At 47.2% G+C, this 15,544-nt stretch overlaps 1 protein-coding gene across 1 annotated transcript in view; it reads left to right on the top strand.

Moving 5' to 3' along the window:
• LOC138489196 (motor neuron and pancreas homeobox 1-like) overlaps positions 1 to 15,544 on the top strand; it is a 103,603-nt gene that overhangs the window by 84,243 nt on the left and 3,816 nt on the right. The window contains exon 2 of the mRNA XM_069616862.1: positions 6,541 to 6,701. Coding sequence (XP_069472963.1) covers positions 6,541 to 6,701 — 161 coding nt within the window. The remainder of the gene's footprint in view (positions 1 to 6,540; positions 6,702 to 15,544) is intronic.

The raw sequence follows: 15,544 nt of genomic DNA, 5'->3' as shown, positions 1-15,544 counted from the left end.
CGCTGTATGATACGCCTTCCACCTCTAGGAGCACAGTTCCCATCCCGACCGCTGATCTTGGGTCTTACTCTGTTGTATCCTGGATGCATGTCGGGTAAAAGCAGCTGTGTGATGCTGGTGTGTGACATTACTGTGTGATGCCGAGAGGGTGGAACCTGGGTGACGGTTCTGTAGGTGGAGGGAGATCCTGTGCTGCTGAGGAGCAGATGTGCTGCATCTGTAGTGTGGGCAGTCAAGAATAAACATGCATTTGTGTACACACACCTGTGTCCTTGGCTTCATTGCACCAGGACTACACATAATGACTCGACTATCATGGGTTTGCAAGTGGGTTGGTGGGCAGCCCTCTTCTGGTGAGACTAGTGTTGGGTAAGCCTTGACAAAATGTGGCGTTGAGCACCCGTCCCAATGGCTGGAATGGGTGGTAACGGCCCGGCGGCCCAAGTTAAAGGCCTGAGCAAAGTGAGGGCTTTTGAGGAGGGCCAGGACCGTTACCGCCCGTTCCAGCCCTTGGGACGGGTGCTCAACGCTATTAGCAGCAGTCCCATGTTCTGGGATGGGGCTAATTGAAAGTATTTTTGGTCCGTGAACAGGTCGCCTCGCGGCTTCCTGTTCATGGAACGAAAAGACTCTTCCAAAATGCCCCCCATTGAAAGGGAAGGCAGGGCTCTGTGCGGAGTCTCTCTTCCCTTTCCATGGTGGCCTCTCGCAGAAGGAAGAAGCAGCAGCTGTGAGTGCTGCCGCCACCACAATGAGGTAAGTGGGGAGAGGGAGATCATTTTAAAAGGGGTCTGAGGATATACGGGGCGAGGGGGAAGGGGAACCGGCCATCAGGCAGTTTGGCGCGTGGGCTGAGATCGACAGTTTCAGCCTGAATTTCTAGCCACCTGATCGGCTGGCTCCGCCACATCAGGGTGCTAATTAAGTGCAAATGATTCAAATTTCCACCAACTCAGGCCCGACCAAACTTTCTCAAACTTCCTTTGAGGTTCAGGCGGGGTGGCTCAGGTGCCTTCACCCTCACTGTAAGGAATGCGCAGTTGGAGTTCATGATCAGTCTTGCAGGCAGAAGAAGGAGTTGGCTTTGGGTTGTTGAGGGACAGATAGAAGATTGAAACAGAATTAAATTAAGGCAAACGTAGACAAAACAAAAAGGCCAGGCTAGCTATATCCAGAGTTTATTGGGGGCAGGCAGAAGATTACCATTGAAGGAATGTATACCATGTTTATGTGACAAACACTGGGGGGGTGTGGGGATCCCAGTGACCACGTTATGAGGCATATACAGGAATTTGACATTATTTGGTGACTTTGGAGAAGAAAATATGACAGCTTGCTGAGACGTGGGATTATTATTCAGTAGCTGTAACTGAGGGGGTCTTTCTTTGTAACTGGTGAGTTCTGATGATTTTGGGTGGGATTCAGGAATGCCAGGGAGTTTTGTGAAAACTCATGTGTGCACAGGACACCGAACATGGAATTTAGTTCCATTAATGGGCTTGGCAAGGTGGAAGTTCACTCAGGCTTAATACTGGGGAATCTTAGGGGTGCTGCTAGGTCTGGAAATGATCCGGGGCTACGCTAATGTCAGAACTGTCGGGACTGGGGGCTAGCTAGCCTTTTGGTTGTAGCACCTGTGGTTCTATCCAGGGCTAATACCAAAAGACCTGGGGCTATAGCCCCTCTAGTTCCCCCCCAGGATCATCCATATTGAATATAAACAATTAGCACTGTCATTTGAACATTTCACCTTAAGGAACACAGTTTCCTTCAATGATCGTTGATGTTGCCTGTTTCATGCAAAAACACGATATGTGTTTGGTCTTCCATGTTCCTGTGCTTTGCCAATTTGGCCACTCTGGCAAATGAAGTGCCATGTATGAACATCTAATGATCCTCGTGTCTACGGCCTGCAACCTAAGATTTATTTTACTAAAAAAAAACGCCTTGGGAAAAAAATATACCCTAAGACTTTGCCTGGTACTAAATAAATTTCACTATTTTATTATTAAACTTTTTTTTCAAACTGCGAGACATTACTAACATTCATGAAATGGTATCAGAACCAATCAAGTGCATACGTGCCCTAACTCACAAATATAAACAATGACTTCACATCCACAATTAACAACATAAACTATTGAAAAAATCCCGACATTCAAATGGATTCTAGTTGATATTGAAGCATCAAAATCAAAGACGCACAACCTAAATGTGTGCTCGATAATATCTTTGTACATTTTTATTCTATACTGTCTACTCCCATGAGCCTCTATTTTTTGTGTCCTTCCTGTTCTTGACTCTATCCTACATGTTTCAACCCTCTGCTTTGATCAAGGGGTTTTCTTCAGGGGCTCGCAAGTTATAAGTGGTGCAAACTTGACGTGGTGTTCTTCAGGTGCAGAACGGACCGTTGTAACATGGCTACCTCTTAAGTGCCGAAGACTTCAAACACTGTCATCGAATGGAGATCTAGAGTTTGACTTGAGTTTTGGCTTCTTTGTTTCGTCAGATGATATTATGGTGGAGACAAGCAGGTGCAAAAAACACATGTAGCATCAGCACCCCCCCCCCAGGGCCAACTTTCGTTTTTGACCGAGGTTGGAGTCTTTTTTTTGTGCACCAGGCATGGGGAGATTGTTTGTTATATTTGTTTTAACTTTGTTATTTGCTGTGCAGGATTTTAACCCCTTACATGCCAGGCTATTACGCAAGTCTATGCAAAAAGGATGAGCATACCCGTCCTTGGCACTTAAGAAACGCTGTCTGTGCTACGAAGGCTAGAGAGTACTAGGGTGGTAAGGCCGTTACCTCTGCGTGCAGAATGCAGAAAGTATGGGGGAAGTGGCACCTTACTGGCCATTGCCACTGTAGAAGGGATTATCATATTTCAGAATCCTGGCTATTTGGCATTCAGAATTCCATGCAAGGAATAGGGAAGTCTAAGGGGAGTGTGGTGGAATTCACAGATGTTTTTCCGTGGCTCCTTTCTTTATTTTGGATTTGGGAAGCCCCATCTGTGAGCCGCAGTCACCTGATTGGGCAACGTTGGGTGTCATTTCACATCTGTGCCCTTCCCGCTACGCTTGCAGAGAATGTGGCCCACTGGGAGGGTAGGAGATGGGATGGTAGCACGCCACGCCGTGCACCAGACTATACTGGGGTGTCAATGAATGAAGGGATGCCGTTTCCTGGATGGGTGGGGAGGGGAGGAGGGGGGTGCTATCCCTGAGGATACTCCAGCTTCCTCTATTGATGTCTTGAATAATGGACCTGCTGAAGTGTCGCAGCTGGAGGATTTACGATTACGGGTGAGGTCATTGTGTAAAGGTATGCCCCATGTAATCAATGATGTAATTGATTAGGCCACATGGACTGTAACGTGTGATGTCATCAGCAATGCATACGGTTTGATATGATATTTATAACGCGCCTATACACACGTGTTTCAAGGCGCGACGAGGCAAGGGAGGGGAACAAGGGAAGACAGAAACAACGATCCTACTAGGCCAGGTATAATTCAGATCGGCTTATCAGATCGACAATGATGGTTGTCCTTCTGCTTCGTTGCTGACTTCAGCTGTAACACTAAACATTGCAATTATTATTTATTTATTGTGATATAGTTTCGAATACACACAACTTTTCACAAAAGACACAGATAAGCAAAGAAAAGAAGCAAAAAGAAATAGGAAGACAAATATTTTTTTTCCTATTCCTTTTTGCTTCTTTTCTTTTCTTATCCGTTTCTTTTGTAAAAAAAAGTTGTGTTTGCTCGAAACTATATCACAATAAATAAATAATAAATAATAACTAAACATTGCAATAAGCAATGCTCTTTAACTAAACCCTTTGGGCCCGATTCATGGAATTTTTAGCGCGGTGCAAAGTGACTTTGCACTGCCAACAAACACCCTGATTGACAGAGTGGTGCAAAGTGTATTTTTTGCAGTGCCAAGTGATTGAGGCCCTTTGTGTTTCAGTGCCTTATTGTGATACCCATCCACCATTTATAACCATAAAGCAGAATATAAACTAAGCAATTCATTCAAATTATCCTGCTTTTTCCCATGATGCCTTCTTACATTTATAAAGCACTTTCAACTATAGCCTTTCATCATAAAGTGCTTTACTCAACTTGATTTGATTTGGTTTCTGTGCTAGTTTATAACTTGTATGTAGCAGCTCCAACCTCAACATTCTGATACATCCCAATCTTTTCCCATTGCTTTAACTGTGATCTTACAGTTTGGAATATTAAATCTCCAACCTAGAGTAGGCCAATTGTTGGAGTTAGAGTGCGCGACCCGTGCATCCGGGTTCAAACTGCAGGGCACAGGTTTGAATCCCTGGACGGGCCAACTCAGCCACTGATTCTTATAGGGCAACAAATGGAACCCCATTAAATTGGATAATAATAATACCTGGCATGACGCGCTATATAAACATGTGATATATACAGTGGTATCCTATATATACATAATTCACTAAAGATGTATGTGAATTGGGGAATGGGCACGCTCACAGCCCCACACGCCATCACCCTTACCCCGAGACCCGGCCCCTCCACTTCTAAAATCCTGGAAGTCACAGGAAAGTCAATCATACCTACAAGAGAGGGACAGATGTTGCGGCCACTTTATCGTCACATCCAAATCTTGCAGCTGGCCAAATGAGTATGAATGGTCATGGTTGCAGGCACTTCAATGCTAGGGAGAGTGTTGTCAAAAATGAAATGAGCACCAAGCCCAGTGTACATAATGTACTACCTGATTACAGCATGATACCCCTTCGTTTTATCACAGAAATACTTGACAAATATAAAGAACTGTGGTCTGTCTTATGTTCCCAGAATGCCCATTGTATTTATGCAAAGCAGCTAGGAAAACTCATTGGTGCTATTTGCCTCTTTCCCCTTTCTAGTAGGGATCTTTCGAATGGGTACAGTTGAAGTCTACTAGACTGCCAATCTTTTAATGATAACTTTCTATCATAAAAACATCTATATGTTTATAGGTTTTAATTATGTGCATTTCTCGGGAAAACAATCCAGCATTATAATTATGCCCACGGTACATAAAGAAAATAACATGACAACATTAAAAAAAAAGCCAATTTACAATGCTACCACAATTAAAAAACGTTATTTTGCTGCGAATGCACACCATTTTGTCACTCAAAATGTCCTTCCCTCTTGGAAAGGTTCCTGCTCAGTTTAACGCCCTTGATCTGTTTCTTCTGTGAGCACCAAGGCAATGTTGAATGGTGCATGCTGACCCCTGATCCGGTGGTAGTGGTGCAGAACATGGGCATTTGTTACAGAATACATACATACTTAGAATTAACACCAAACCAAAAGCAATGGTAGAACCTGCAGTTTGGTCTTCTGGCCCCTTAGATGGCGTGTCAGAACTCCAGCACCCCCTGCAGGGATGACGTTAGCCTCAGCCACCTTCCCCGTGTGAATCATGCACCCTCGGTGTCGTGGCGACATCCCTGCAGGACATACATGATGACAATGCATGTGCGCAAACACCAGGTATCCACTTCAGGGGATGCCTCTCCTGCTACTTTCAACCCCAATAAAACACAGCACTGCTCCTCGAGATAACTGTGTTTTTCTCTTCCCACGTTGCGTTCAGCAACAGCTGGGGTGGCTCTATCAAGCGTGCAGCTGACAACATGACTGCGTCCCAGAAAGAAAGCGAGAGACAGAGCCATATAGTGAGAGGGAAAAAGAGAGAACAGAGAAAGAGTGAGGGATTGAGACAGAGAGCCTTAGATCAGCTATCCATTCATAGTGGGAATTATTTAATAGACCATTTTATATTGTTTAGCGAATGTAAGCTTTTGGACTTGAAGACTTGGGGTATTGCACAATGCCAATTGAGGGATTGGATAATGTTCCCCGAGAACATAATGGCTGCTGACAAAGAGCTGGGACCTTTCTAAGGGAGCCTCTCCTACCGCTATGCTCACTCTCTACTTTACACCAGCACACAATAGAGCACAGCTACACCCCTCGATCAATTTCGGTCCAGCTGCACACATATGAACTATACTCCATGAACACCTCAACATCATGCTAGAACGCAGCTATACCCCACGGATATATCAGCCTAGCTGAACACATAAGCATCCTACAAAGGCCTTATGCTGCCAACATGCAGTCTCGGAGACCAACCCCCTGACTGCTCACATTCGACTGATCTCTCCTTACCACCACACCTATTGTAGGGATGCCGCTACCATGAGGCAAATCACACTAGCTGCACACATATTGAGTGCACCCAAGCACCCTATATTACACTACTCCTTCGACTGACCTGGACTACGGTCCCCAAGGGCGTTCAACCCACAAGCGCTTTGAGATCATACCAATGATATATAGAGCGCTGTATAAATGTGAAATAACAATAACAGGCTGGTCAGATGGCGCTCATGCAATGTGGCTAGCGTAGTAGCGTTTGGACCGCTATGCAAGGACCTGCGTACCTTTTTACCTGCCTCATGCGCCTTTTCTCTCTTTCCTCTCTGCAGCCTCGGCCCAGGCCGGCCTGATGGGAAAGTGTCGAAGGCCCCGCACAGCTTTTACCAGCCAACAGCTCCTGGAACTCGAGAACCAGTTCAAGGTGAACAAGTACTTGTCCCGGCCAAAGCGCTTCGAAGTGGCCACGTCCCTGATGCTGACCGAGACACAGGTAAAACTGGGGGGCAGGCACGCTGGGTGTAGTGTCTTCAAATGTGTCAAGTAAAAGATGGGACAAGTATCCACTGTAAAGTTCAACAGACCCCAAATTCTCCGCATTACCCTCTATACACCCCCACTAAGGAGGGAGAACCCAGAGGTGAGGTAATTGGGCCCGAGGTACGTGAACTTTGCGACAAGGCAAAAGCATTACTGCTCAAAGGTGACACCTTTACTCATGATTTTAATATTAGAGCGGATCAAATAGACCCTATACATCATAATAAACTGTGCATAGGTCTACTTCCTAAAAACACATATAGTCATCTATTCCCACACCAGGGTTGTCCAACTCCAGGCCTTGAGGGCCAGACACGGGACAGGTTTTATCCCTTATTGATATTCATGAGCAAAAATGGGCATACATTTAGAATCATTGTATGCAAATGTATCTCATGAATTTGAATGAGGGGCATCCTGAAAATCCGACATGGATCTGGCCTTTGTGGCCTGGAGTTGGACAACCCTGCCATAAACTGTATGAACAAAACACCAAAAAGCAACAGGGTGGTATGTGATGTCATCTGTACAAATTCATGCCCACAAAATTACAAAGTATACATGATACATCTAAAGAGCACTTCGTTCCAAGCTTGAATCATCTACATTTACAAAAAGTATACATGTTATTTGCTTTGAGGATTTCCCTGTAGCTCACCTTAGTGGGCTGTGCTCTGAACCCAACTTCAGTTAGTTTCCCATTCGCCCTGTTCACCTTAACAGTATCCTCTTGCCCTATCCACGCCCCCCCCCCTATGCATTCCCTCTGCTCACCCCTCTCCTTGAAAACATCCTCAGATCTTGGGGGGTCACGCATGTGTCTGCATTAACAGCTGGCACCCCCTCCTGTTCATAGAACACATGTGGTACTGCATGCCTTCCCAGCTGTCACTTTGTGGACCGCCCCCTCCGCCCCCACTGACTTCCTCATCCCATCCCTTGCTTTAGATGAAAATGCTTTAGATGACATTCTTATCAGTTACATTTTAACAAGACCGCAACATTTTACTTTGCAATTGTCAGGATGAAATTAAAAAGATTATTTCACTGCCTACTGTAAAAACCGGACACAAAATGAACACAGAGCAATCAATCAGTAACCAAAACCACCGCCCGCCACAACTTCAGCCCTGAGCTCCATTAAGTAGCCGCGCCGTTCCAAAAAAGGATCTCCTAGCTGGTTACATTCTCCATCTGGACTCCAATGTTAAAGGAGGCTGCGTCTAGCAATACCCTTTTAGACTTTTCTGTTAACTAGTTCTCAGCCTTCATTTTCAGGCATGACCAAAGTTTATCTAAAACATATTTTCTTTCCTGGTAGCATCTTTTTGTTGGTGCCTAGAATGTCACATATACCCCTCAGCAGGCTGGCAGGGCGGCAGGGGGCGTGGGGGGGGGGGGGGGGGGGGGAGATAAAAGACTGCTAGGGAAGCAGTGCATTTCAGATGTGTTCCAAACATTTACCTGTTCTACATAGTAACCGGGGTCGGCAACCTCTGGCTGTCCTCTGCAGAACTGGAGGTCGTCCCTACCTCCGCCACTCCTCTCCCCATCCCCTCTACTCCATACATGTATGTTTTTGGATAAATCGACCAGACTTTCAAAAGAAATTCTATTTAACAACGGCATGCCCTCTCTCTGCAGCAGAGATGTGAGTGTAGACTGCCGGTGGAGGGCTGGTGGGTGGAAGTTAAAATCCAGATAACATAGCTCAGTGAGTATTGGGTCTACTGCAGAAGTCTTTATGTAGCCCGCAGACCACAGGTGATAATCCCAGGACAGTTGATAAAGGGAGTATGTGCAGCTTGGAATGGGGTAACAGTGACACATGTTGGTTTAGAATTTGCATAGTGCAGTGCAGGAACAAGTCCACGTGAGTGTTTGCCAACTCTCTGACTTTCCAAAAGCAGAGAAATATGACTCCCAACATTAATTAGAAAGTTGAATGATGGACGTTTGGGGATGATAAAAGCATAACTTCCCAAGGAGGGACAGTTGGTATGATATGATAGGTAATTTATAACACGCTTAATACTCAGAGGTTTCTAAGCACGGACCCGGGGATCGAACCTGTGTTGCTCCACGTCGTCTTGCTTCCAAAGCGAGCGTGCTGCCACAGAGCTATCCTCCAGAGAGGTAAATAGGAATATAGATATAGAAACCCTTTCCCATCCCCATATAAAGTGTGTTCTCACAGGACCAAGAGATGCAACTACTCTTTACCACCACCAGGGGGGCAAACAGTGCACTGCTGCAAATATGCATCGCTTCCATGTGCCTTTCAGATGGACAGTGGTCACTGCCCTGCTGAATAGAGAGGTAAAGTATGGGAGGGTGGAAAAAGAAAAACTGCAAAGGGGGGGTGGGGGTGGGGAGTGGCACAGCCCATTCAAACCAACAGTGGTTGCTCCTAGGCCAGAGCCTCAGGCCCCATTCTCTACAGAGTTTGCCCCACAGACTCAATACCCAGATGCCGCAGGCAGCACGTCTTCTCTTTGGGAAAGTGCAGAAGCATGCAATCTGAGGGGAGCATGCAGTAGCCCTTCCAGAGGTCTACAAGCTGCTGCTGAGCAAGGACACCCTCAGGCCACGTAGCTCTCATTACCCGCTCACCCACTCACTCAGGTGCAAGTTAGCCATGGGTCTTCCTTGGATGGGACAGTGGAGTCCCGCTAGGGGTGCCCCCTGCAGTGCATGAAAATTATCAGGTGGCCGATACCTTCTCGTAATGTTGGTACTAGTCCACTAAAGTATGGGATACTTTATAGATATGAAGTGCTGGGAATGCTCCATTGTAGCTAGCAGTCAGGCTAAACAGTGCAGGCACTTTGTGCAATTACAAATACATAACCCTTGCTAAAAAGTGCAGGTACTGGCCCATTACAGCTATATTGTCCCATATGAGAAGTTTAGACAATGATCTATTCACAGTATGGCAGCCCTGCCCAGAAGTGCAGGTACTGTCCCATTAAACGACATTTAACCCATCTGAAAAGCATAGTCCCATTGAAGGTATGGCAGCCGTGCTAAGAAGTGCTGGTACTGTCCAATTAAAGCTATATTATCCCATATGGGGAGTGTCGACACTGTCCGATTCACAGTATGACAGCCCTGCTCAGAAGTGCTGGTACTGTCCCATTAAAGCTATATTATCCCATTTGAGAAGGGTAGACACTGTCCTATTCACAGTATGGCAGCCCTGCTCAGAAGTGCTGTTACTGTCCCATTAAACGGCATTTAACCCATCTGAAAAGCGTAGACACTGTCAGTGCTTTAAGTGGGACGGGGCCAACCGGGACAGAGCCCTGGCAGTCTACAAGAAATGGGGCTGACCCGGGGCCCTGCCAGGGCCCTCCGGTCCCACCACAGCATTGGTGGGACACAATTTCCTGCCGCAACATGAGATGCGCCCGCAATTAAGTGGCTGGCTGGCACTTCTGTCAGTCACTGTAACTTCCTCTGATGACCCCTCGTGCAAGGGGTCACCAGAGGCAGTTACTGTCCTTTTGTTACCCCACCACCCCCCAGGTCACTGAGGCGTATTTAACCACTGGCGAACCTGGGGACTCCTTGACATATTTCGAGGTTTATAAAAGACGGCTTGTAAAGTACACAATTCAAGCCATCTTTTATAACGCTTTGCCGATGGACAAAGACGCCTCGGGTGTTATGTCCATCGTCAAAGCTTTATGAAAGATGGATTGAATTGTGCATTTTTCAAGCCATCTTTAATAATCATCGAAATGTTTAAAAAAGATGGATTGAAAAGTACGAAAACCATAAGGTAGGCACACAAATATATACATTTTATAAATTTGTGTGCGTACCTTACTATGGTTTGGGTACTTTTCAAGCCATCTTGAGGTACACAAACCATAGTAAGGCACGCTAACAAATATATAAATATAAGCATTTATATATATATATATATATATATATATATATATATATATATATGTGCGTACCTTACTATGGTTTGTGTACTTTTCAAGCCATCTTTTAAAAACATAGAAACATGTTGCATATTTCTATGTTTATTAAAAAAAAGCCTTACATAGTACACAAACCATAGTAAGGTATGCATGCATACAAATATATACATGCTTGCATGCATTTATCTATTTGTTTGCATACCTTACTATGTTTTGTGTACTTTTTAGGCAACGCCCATCCCACAAGTCAGGCGCCCAAATGAGCCCCCCCCCCCCCCCCCGATTTCTTACCCCACTTAAAGCCCTGGACAATATCCTATTAAAAGTATAGCTGACCTGCTAAGAAGTACTTGTACTGTGACGTTTGTAGCAGTCATGCTGAAAAATGCAGGCATCCTGTGTCATTTTATTGTCAAGAACAGCACCTAGATGCCTCCGGGCTGGGTGCGCTATACACATTTCTAAATAAATAAATAAATAAAAGAATATCATCCTTGCTAAGAAGCGCCGGTGGTGTCCCATTAACTGTAGTTCTACTGAGAAGCGCCGATACTGTTACATTCCAATCTAGAGTAATGCAGCCTTTACTCCTTGCAAAAGTGCAGCAAGAGAGACAGGTACGCGGACACCGAGAGCGCCTGTCCGTTGAATGCAGCGCCTCTTCCGGGAGAGTGACACCCGAATGCATAGGACCAGCAGCATTTTCACTTGGCCTGGATTTTCTGCCTGAAAGTAGTAGAGAGACAGCGCCACCCAGTGGTAAAAGATTTGTTCAGGTTTTGTTTCCATGGACAAGTGTGCAGTAGAACAAAGATGCATTCTTTTCGACTATTAGCAGCTCTCACAGATTTCATTTTCCACTGCAAAAAAAATTGGATTTTTTTCTATTTAATATTGCCTCAGTATATAATGGGGATAAAACTCTCCCGTTATACAGCATTTGTTTGGGAAATAACTATTTCCAGAGGGGAAAATAAATCCCTGTTTGAAAAAATATATTTGCAGTGCCTTGAAGTTATCTTCGTGTTCATGTGCACAAGCTACTGACACCGCCTGCCTATGTGTCCCAAACTCCTCACATTGTCTACCCATGTTTCTAATCTAACTACACTTCCTGTGAGCCCCAGCTCCTCGCACTGTCTGTGCATGTTTCCCAAACTGCTCACACTGTGCATGTTCCCCAAGCTCCTCACACTGTGCATATTCCCCAAGCTCCTCACACTGTGCATGTTCCCCAAGCTCCTCACACTGTGCATATTCCCCAAGCTCCTCACACTGTGCATGTTCCCCAAGCTCCTCACACTGTGCATATTCCCCAAGCTCCTCACACTGTGCATATTCCCCAAGCTCCTCACACTGTCTGTGCATGTTCCCCCAGCTCCTCACACTGTGCATGTTCCCCAAGCTCCTCACACTGTGCATGTTCCCCAAGCTCCTCACACTGTGCATATTCCCCAAGCTCCTCACACTGTGCATATTCCCCAAGCTCCTCACACTGTCTGTGCATGTTCCCCCAGCTCCTCACACTGTGCATATTCCCCAAGCGCCTCACACTGTGCATGTTCCCCAAGCTCCTCACACTGTGCATGTTCCCCAAGCTCCTCACACTGTCTGTGCATGTTCCCCCAGCTCCTCACACTGTGCATGTTCCCCAAGCTCCTCACATTGTCTGTGCATGTTCCCTAAGCTCCTCACACTGTCAGTCCATGTTCCCCAAGCTCCTCACACTGTGCATATTCCCCAAGCTCCTCACACTGTCTGTGCATATTCCCCAGCTCCTCACACTGTCCGTGCATGTTCCCTAAGCTCCTCACACTGCGCATGTTCCCAAAGCTTCTCACACTGTCAATCCATGTTTCCCAGCTACGCACACTGTCGGTGCATGTTCCCCAAGCTTCTCACACTGTCGGTGCATGTTCCCCAAGCTGCTCACACTGTCAGTCCATATTTCCCAGCTACTCACACTGTCAGACCATGTTTCCCAGCTCCTCACACTGTCAGTCCATGTTTCCCAGCTACTCACACTGTCAGTGCATGTTCCCCAAGCTTCTCACACTGTCGTTGCATGTTCCCCAAGCTTCTCACACTGTCAGTCCATGTTTCCCAGCTCCTCACACTGTCAGTCCATGTTTCCCAGTTACTCACACTGTCGGTGCATGTTCCCCAGCTCCTCACACTGTGCATGATCGCAAAGCTCCTCACACTGTCTGTGCATGTTCCCCATGCTCCTCACACTGTCGGTCCATGTTTCCCAGCTCCTCACAGTGTCAGTCCATGTTCCCCAAGCTCCTCACACTGTCTGTGCATGTTCCCCAAGCTTCTCACACTGTCAGTCCATGTTTCCCAGCTCCCCACACTGTGCATGTTCCCCAGCTCCTCACACTGTCCGTGCATGTTCCCCAGCTCCTCACACTGCCAGTCCCTGTTTCCCAGCCAACCACACTGCCTATGAACCCCACACCATGCACAACGTCCAACCAAGTGCCCCAAACTCCTCAAAACATCGGTCACCTTTTCCAGATGACCACATGCCTGGGACTCCTCACACTGCCTGTGCATGTTCCTGAAGCTCCTCATACTGTCTGTGCATGTTCCCCAGCTCCTCACACTGCGTGTGTTCCCCAAGCTCCCCACATTGTCTGTGCATGTTCCTCAAGCGCCTCACTGTCGGTGCATGTTCCCCAGCTCCTCACACTGTGCATGATCGCAAAGCTCCTCACACTGTCTGTGCATGTTCCCCAAGCTCCTCACACTGTCGGTCCATGTTTCCCAGCTCCTCACACTGTCAGTCCATGTTCCCCAAGCTCCTCACACTGTCTGTGCATGTTCCCCAAGCTCCTCACACTGTCTGTGCATGTTCCCCAAGCTTCTCACACTGTCAGTCCATGTTTCCCAGCTCCCCACACTGTGCATGTTCCCCAGCTCCTCACACTGTCCGTGCATGTTCCCCAGCTCCTCACACTGCCAGTCCCTGTTTCCCAGCCAACCACACTGCCTATGAACCCCACACCATGCACAACGTCCAACCAAGTGCCCCAAGCTCCTCAAAACATCGGTCACCTTTTCCAGATTACCACATGCCTGGGACTCCTCACACTGCCTGTGCATGTTCCTGAAGCTCCTCATACTGTCTGTGCATGTTCCCCAGCTCCTCACACTGCGTGTGTTCCCCAAGCTCCCCACATTGTCTGTGCATGTTTCCCAGCTCCTCACACTGTGCATGATCGCAAAGCTCCTCACACTGTCTGTGCATGTTCCCCAAGCTCCTCACACTGTCAGTCCATGTTTCCCAGCTCCTCACACTGTGCATGATCGCAAAGCTCCTCACACTGTCTGTGCATGTTCCCCAAGCTCCTCACACTGTCAGTCCATGTTTCCCAGCTCCTCACACTGTCTGTGCATGTTCCTGGAGCTCCTCACAGTGTCTGTGCATGTTCCTGGAGCTCCTCACAGTGTCTGTGCATGTTCCTGGAGCTCCTCACAGTGTCTGTGCATGTTCCCTAAGCTCCTCACACTGTCAGTCCATGTTTCCCAGCTCCTCACACTGTCTGTGCATGTTCCTGGAGCTCTTCACAGTGTCTGTGCATGTTCCCTAAGCTCCTCACACTGTCAGTCCATGTTTCCCAGCTCCTCACACTGTCTGTGCATGTTCCTGGAGCTCTTCACAGTGTCTGTGCATGTTCCCTAAGCTCCTCACACTGTCAGTCCATGTTTCCCAGCTCCCCACACTTTCTGTGCATGTTTCTGAAGCTCCTCGCACTGTCTGTGCATGTTCCCTAAATTCCTCACACTGCGCATGTTCCCGAAAATACTCGCACTGTCAGTCCATGTTTCCCAGCTACTTACACTGTCAGTCCATGTTTCCCAGCTACTCACACTGTCCGTGCATGTTCCCCAAGCTTCTCACACTGTCCGTGCATGTTCCCCAAGCTTCTCACACTGTCAGTCCATGTGTCCCAGCTACTCACACTGTCAGTCCATGTTTCCCAACTACTCACACTGCCTGTGCATGTTCCCCACGCTCCTCACACAGTCTGTGTTTCTCTGCTCCTCACACTGTATTTGCATGTTTCCCAAGCTCCTCACAGTGTCAGTCCATGTTCCCCAGCTCCTCACACTGTCTGTGCATGGTCCCCAGCTCTTGACTGTGCGTGTTCCCCAAGCTCCTGACATTGTATGTGCATTTTCCCTAAGCTCCTCACACTGTCTGTCCATGAAGTCCAAGCTCCTCAAAATAGCTGTCCATTTCCCCACATAGCCACACTGATCATAAGCCCCCATCTGCCCATGCTGCCAGCAAACCACACTGCCTATGACCCCCCCCCCCAAGCTCTTCACATTGTCTGGCTTGGTGACTAAAGCGCCTCACACCACTTGTCCTTGTGCCCCAAGCACCTCACACTGACCGTCCATGCCCTCAGTTAGTCACACTGCCCATAAGCCCAAAGCTCCTCACACTTCCTCTCCATGGGATCCAAGCTCGTCACATTTTCCAAGCACGGCTCCTCACTCCTCACACTGCCCTTTCATGTTCTCCATGATCCTCACAGTGCCTGCCAGTGTGTCCCCAACTCCTCGCACCTCTCATGTACCTCATGCTTATGTTCCAAGTTGACCTCAAACTCCCTCATACTGTCCACGAACGCGAGGCTCTGACCATTCGGTCTCTGGGCCAGAAACATTTCACACTGTTTTTTAACGTCTCAACCGACCTTAAAATGTGTTCAGCAGGGCCTGTGGTTTTGATATTGGGTGCTGTATCTGAGGGGCTATATGCAGCGAGAGGTGCCCAAACAGATGTAATCACACATCTGCTGAATGTATTTATTTATTTATTTTATTTCTAAAGGGCTGGAATAAAGGC

Source organism: Ambystoma mexicanum, chromosome 9 (genome assembly GCF_040938575.1).
Source record: "Ambystoma mexicanum isolate Mex_15411 chromosome 9, UKY_AmexF1_1, whole genome shotgun sequence".
In the NCBI taxonomy this organism is placed as follows: domain Eukaryota; kingdom Metazoa; phylum Chordata; class Amphibia; order Caudata; family Ambystomatidae; genus Ambystoma; species Ambystoma mexicanum.
This window is presented reverse-complemented; position numbering and strand designations above follow the sequence as displayed.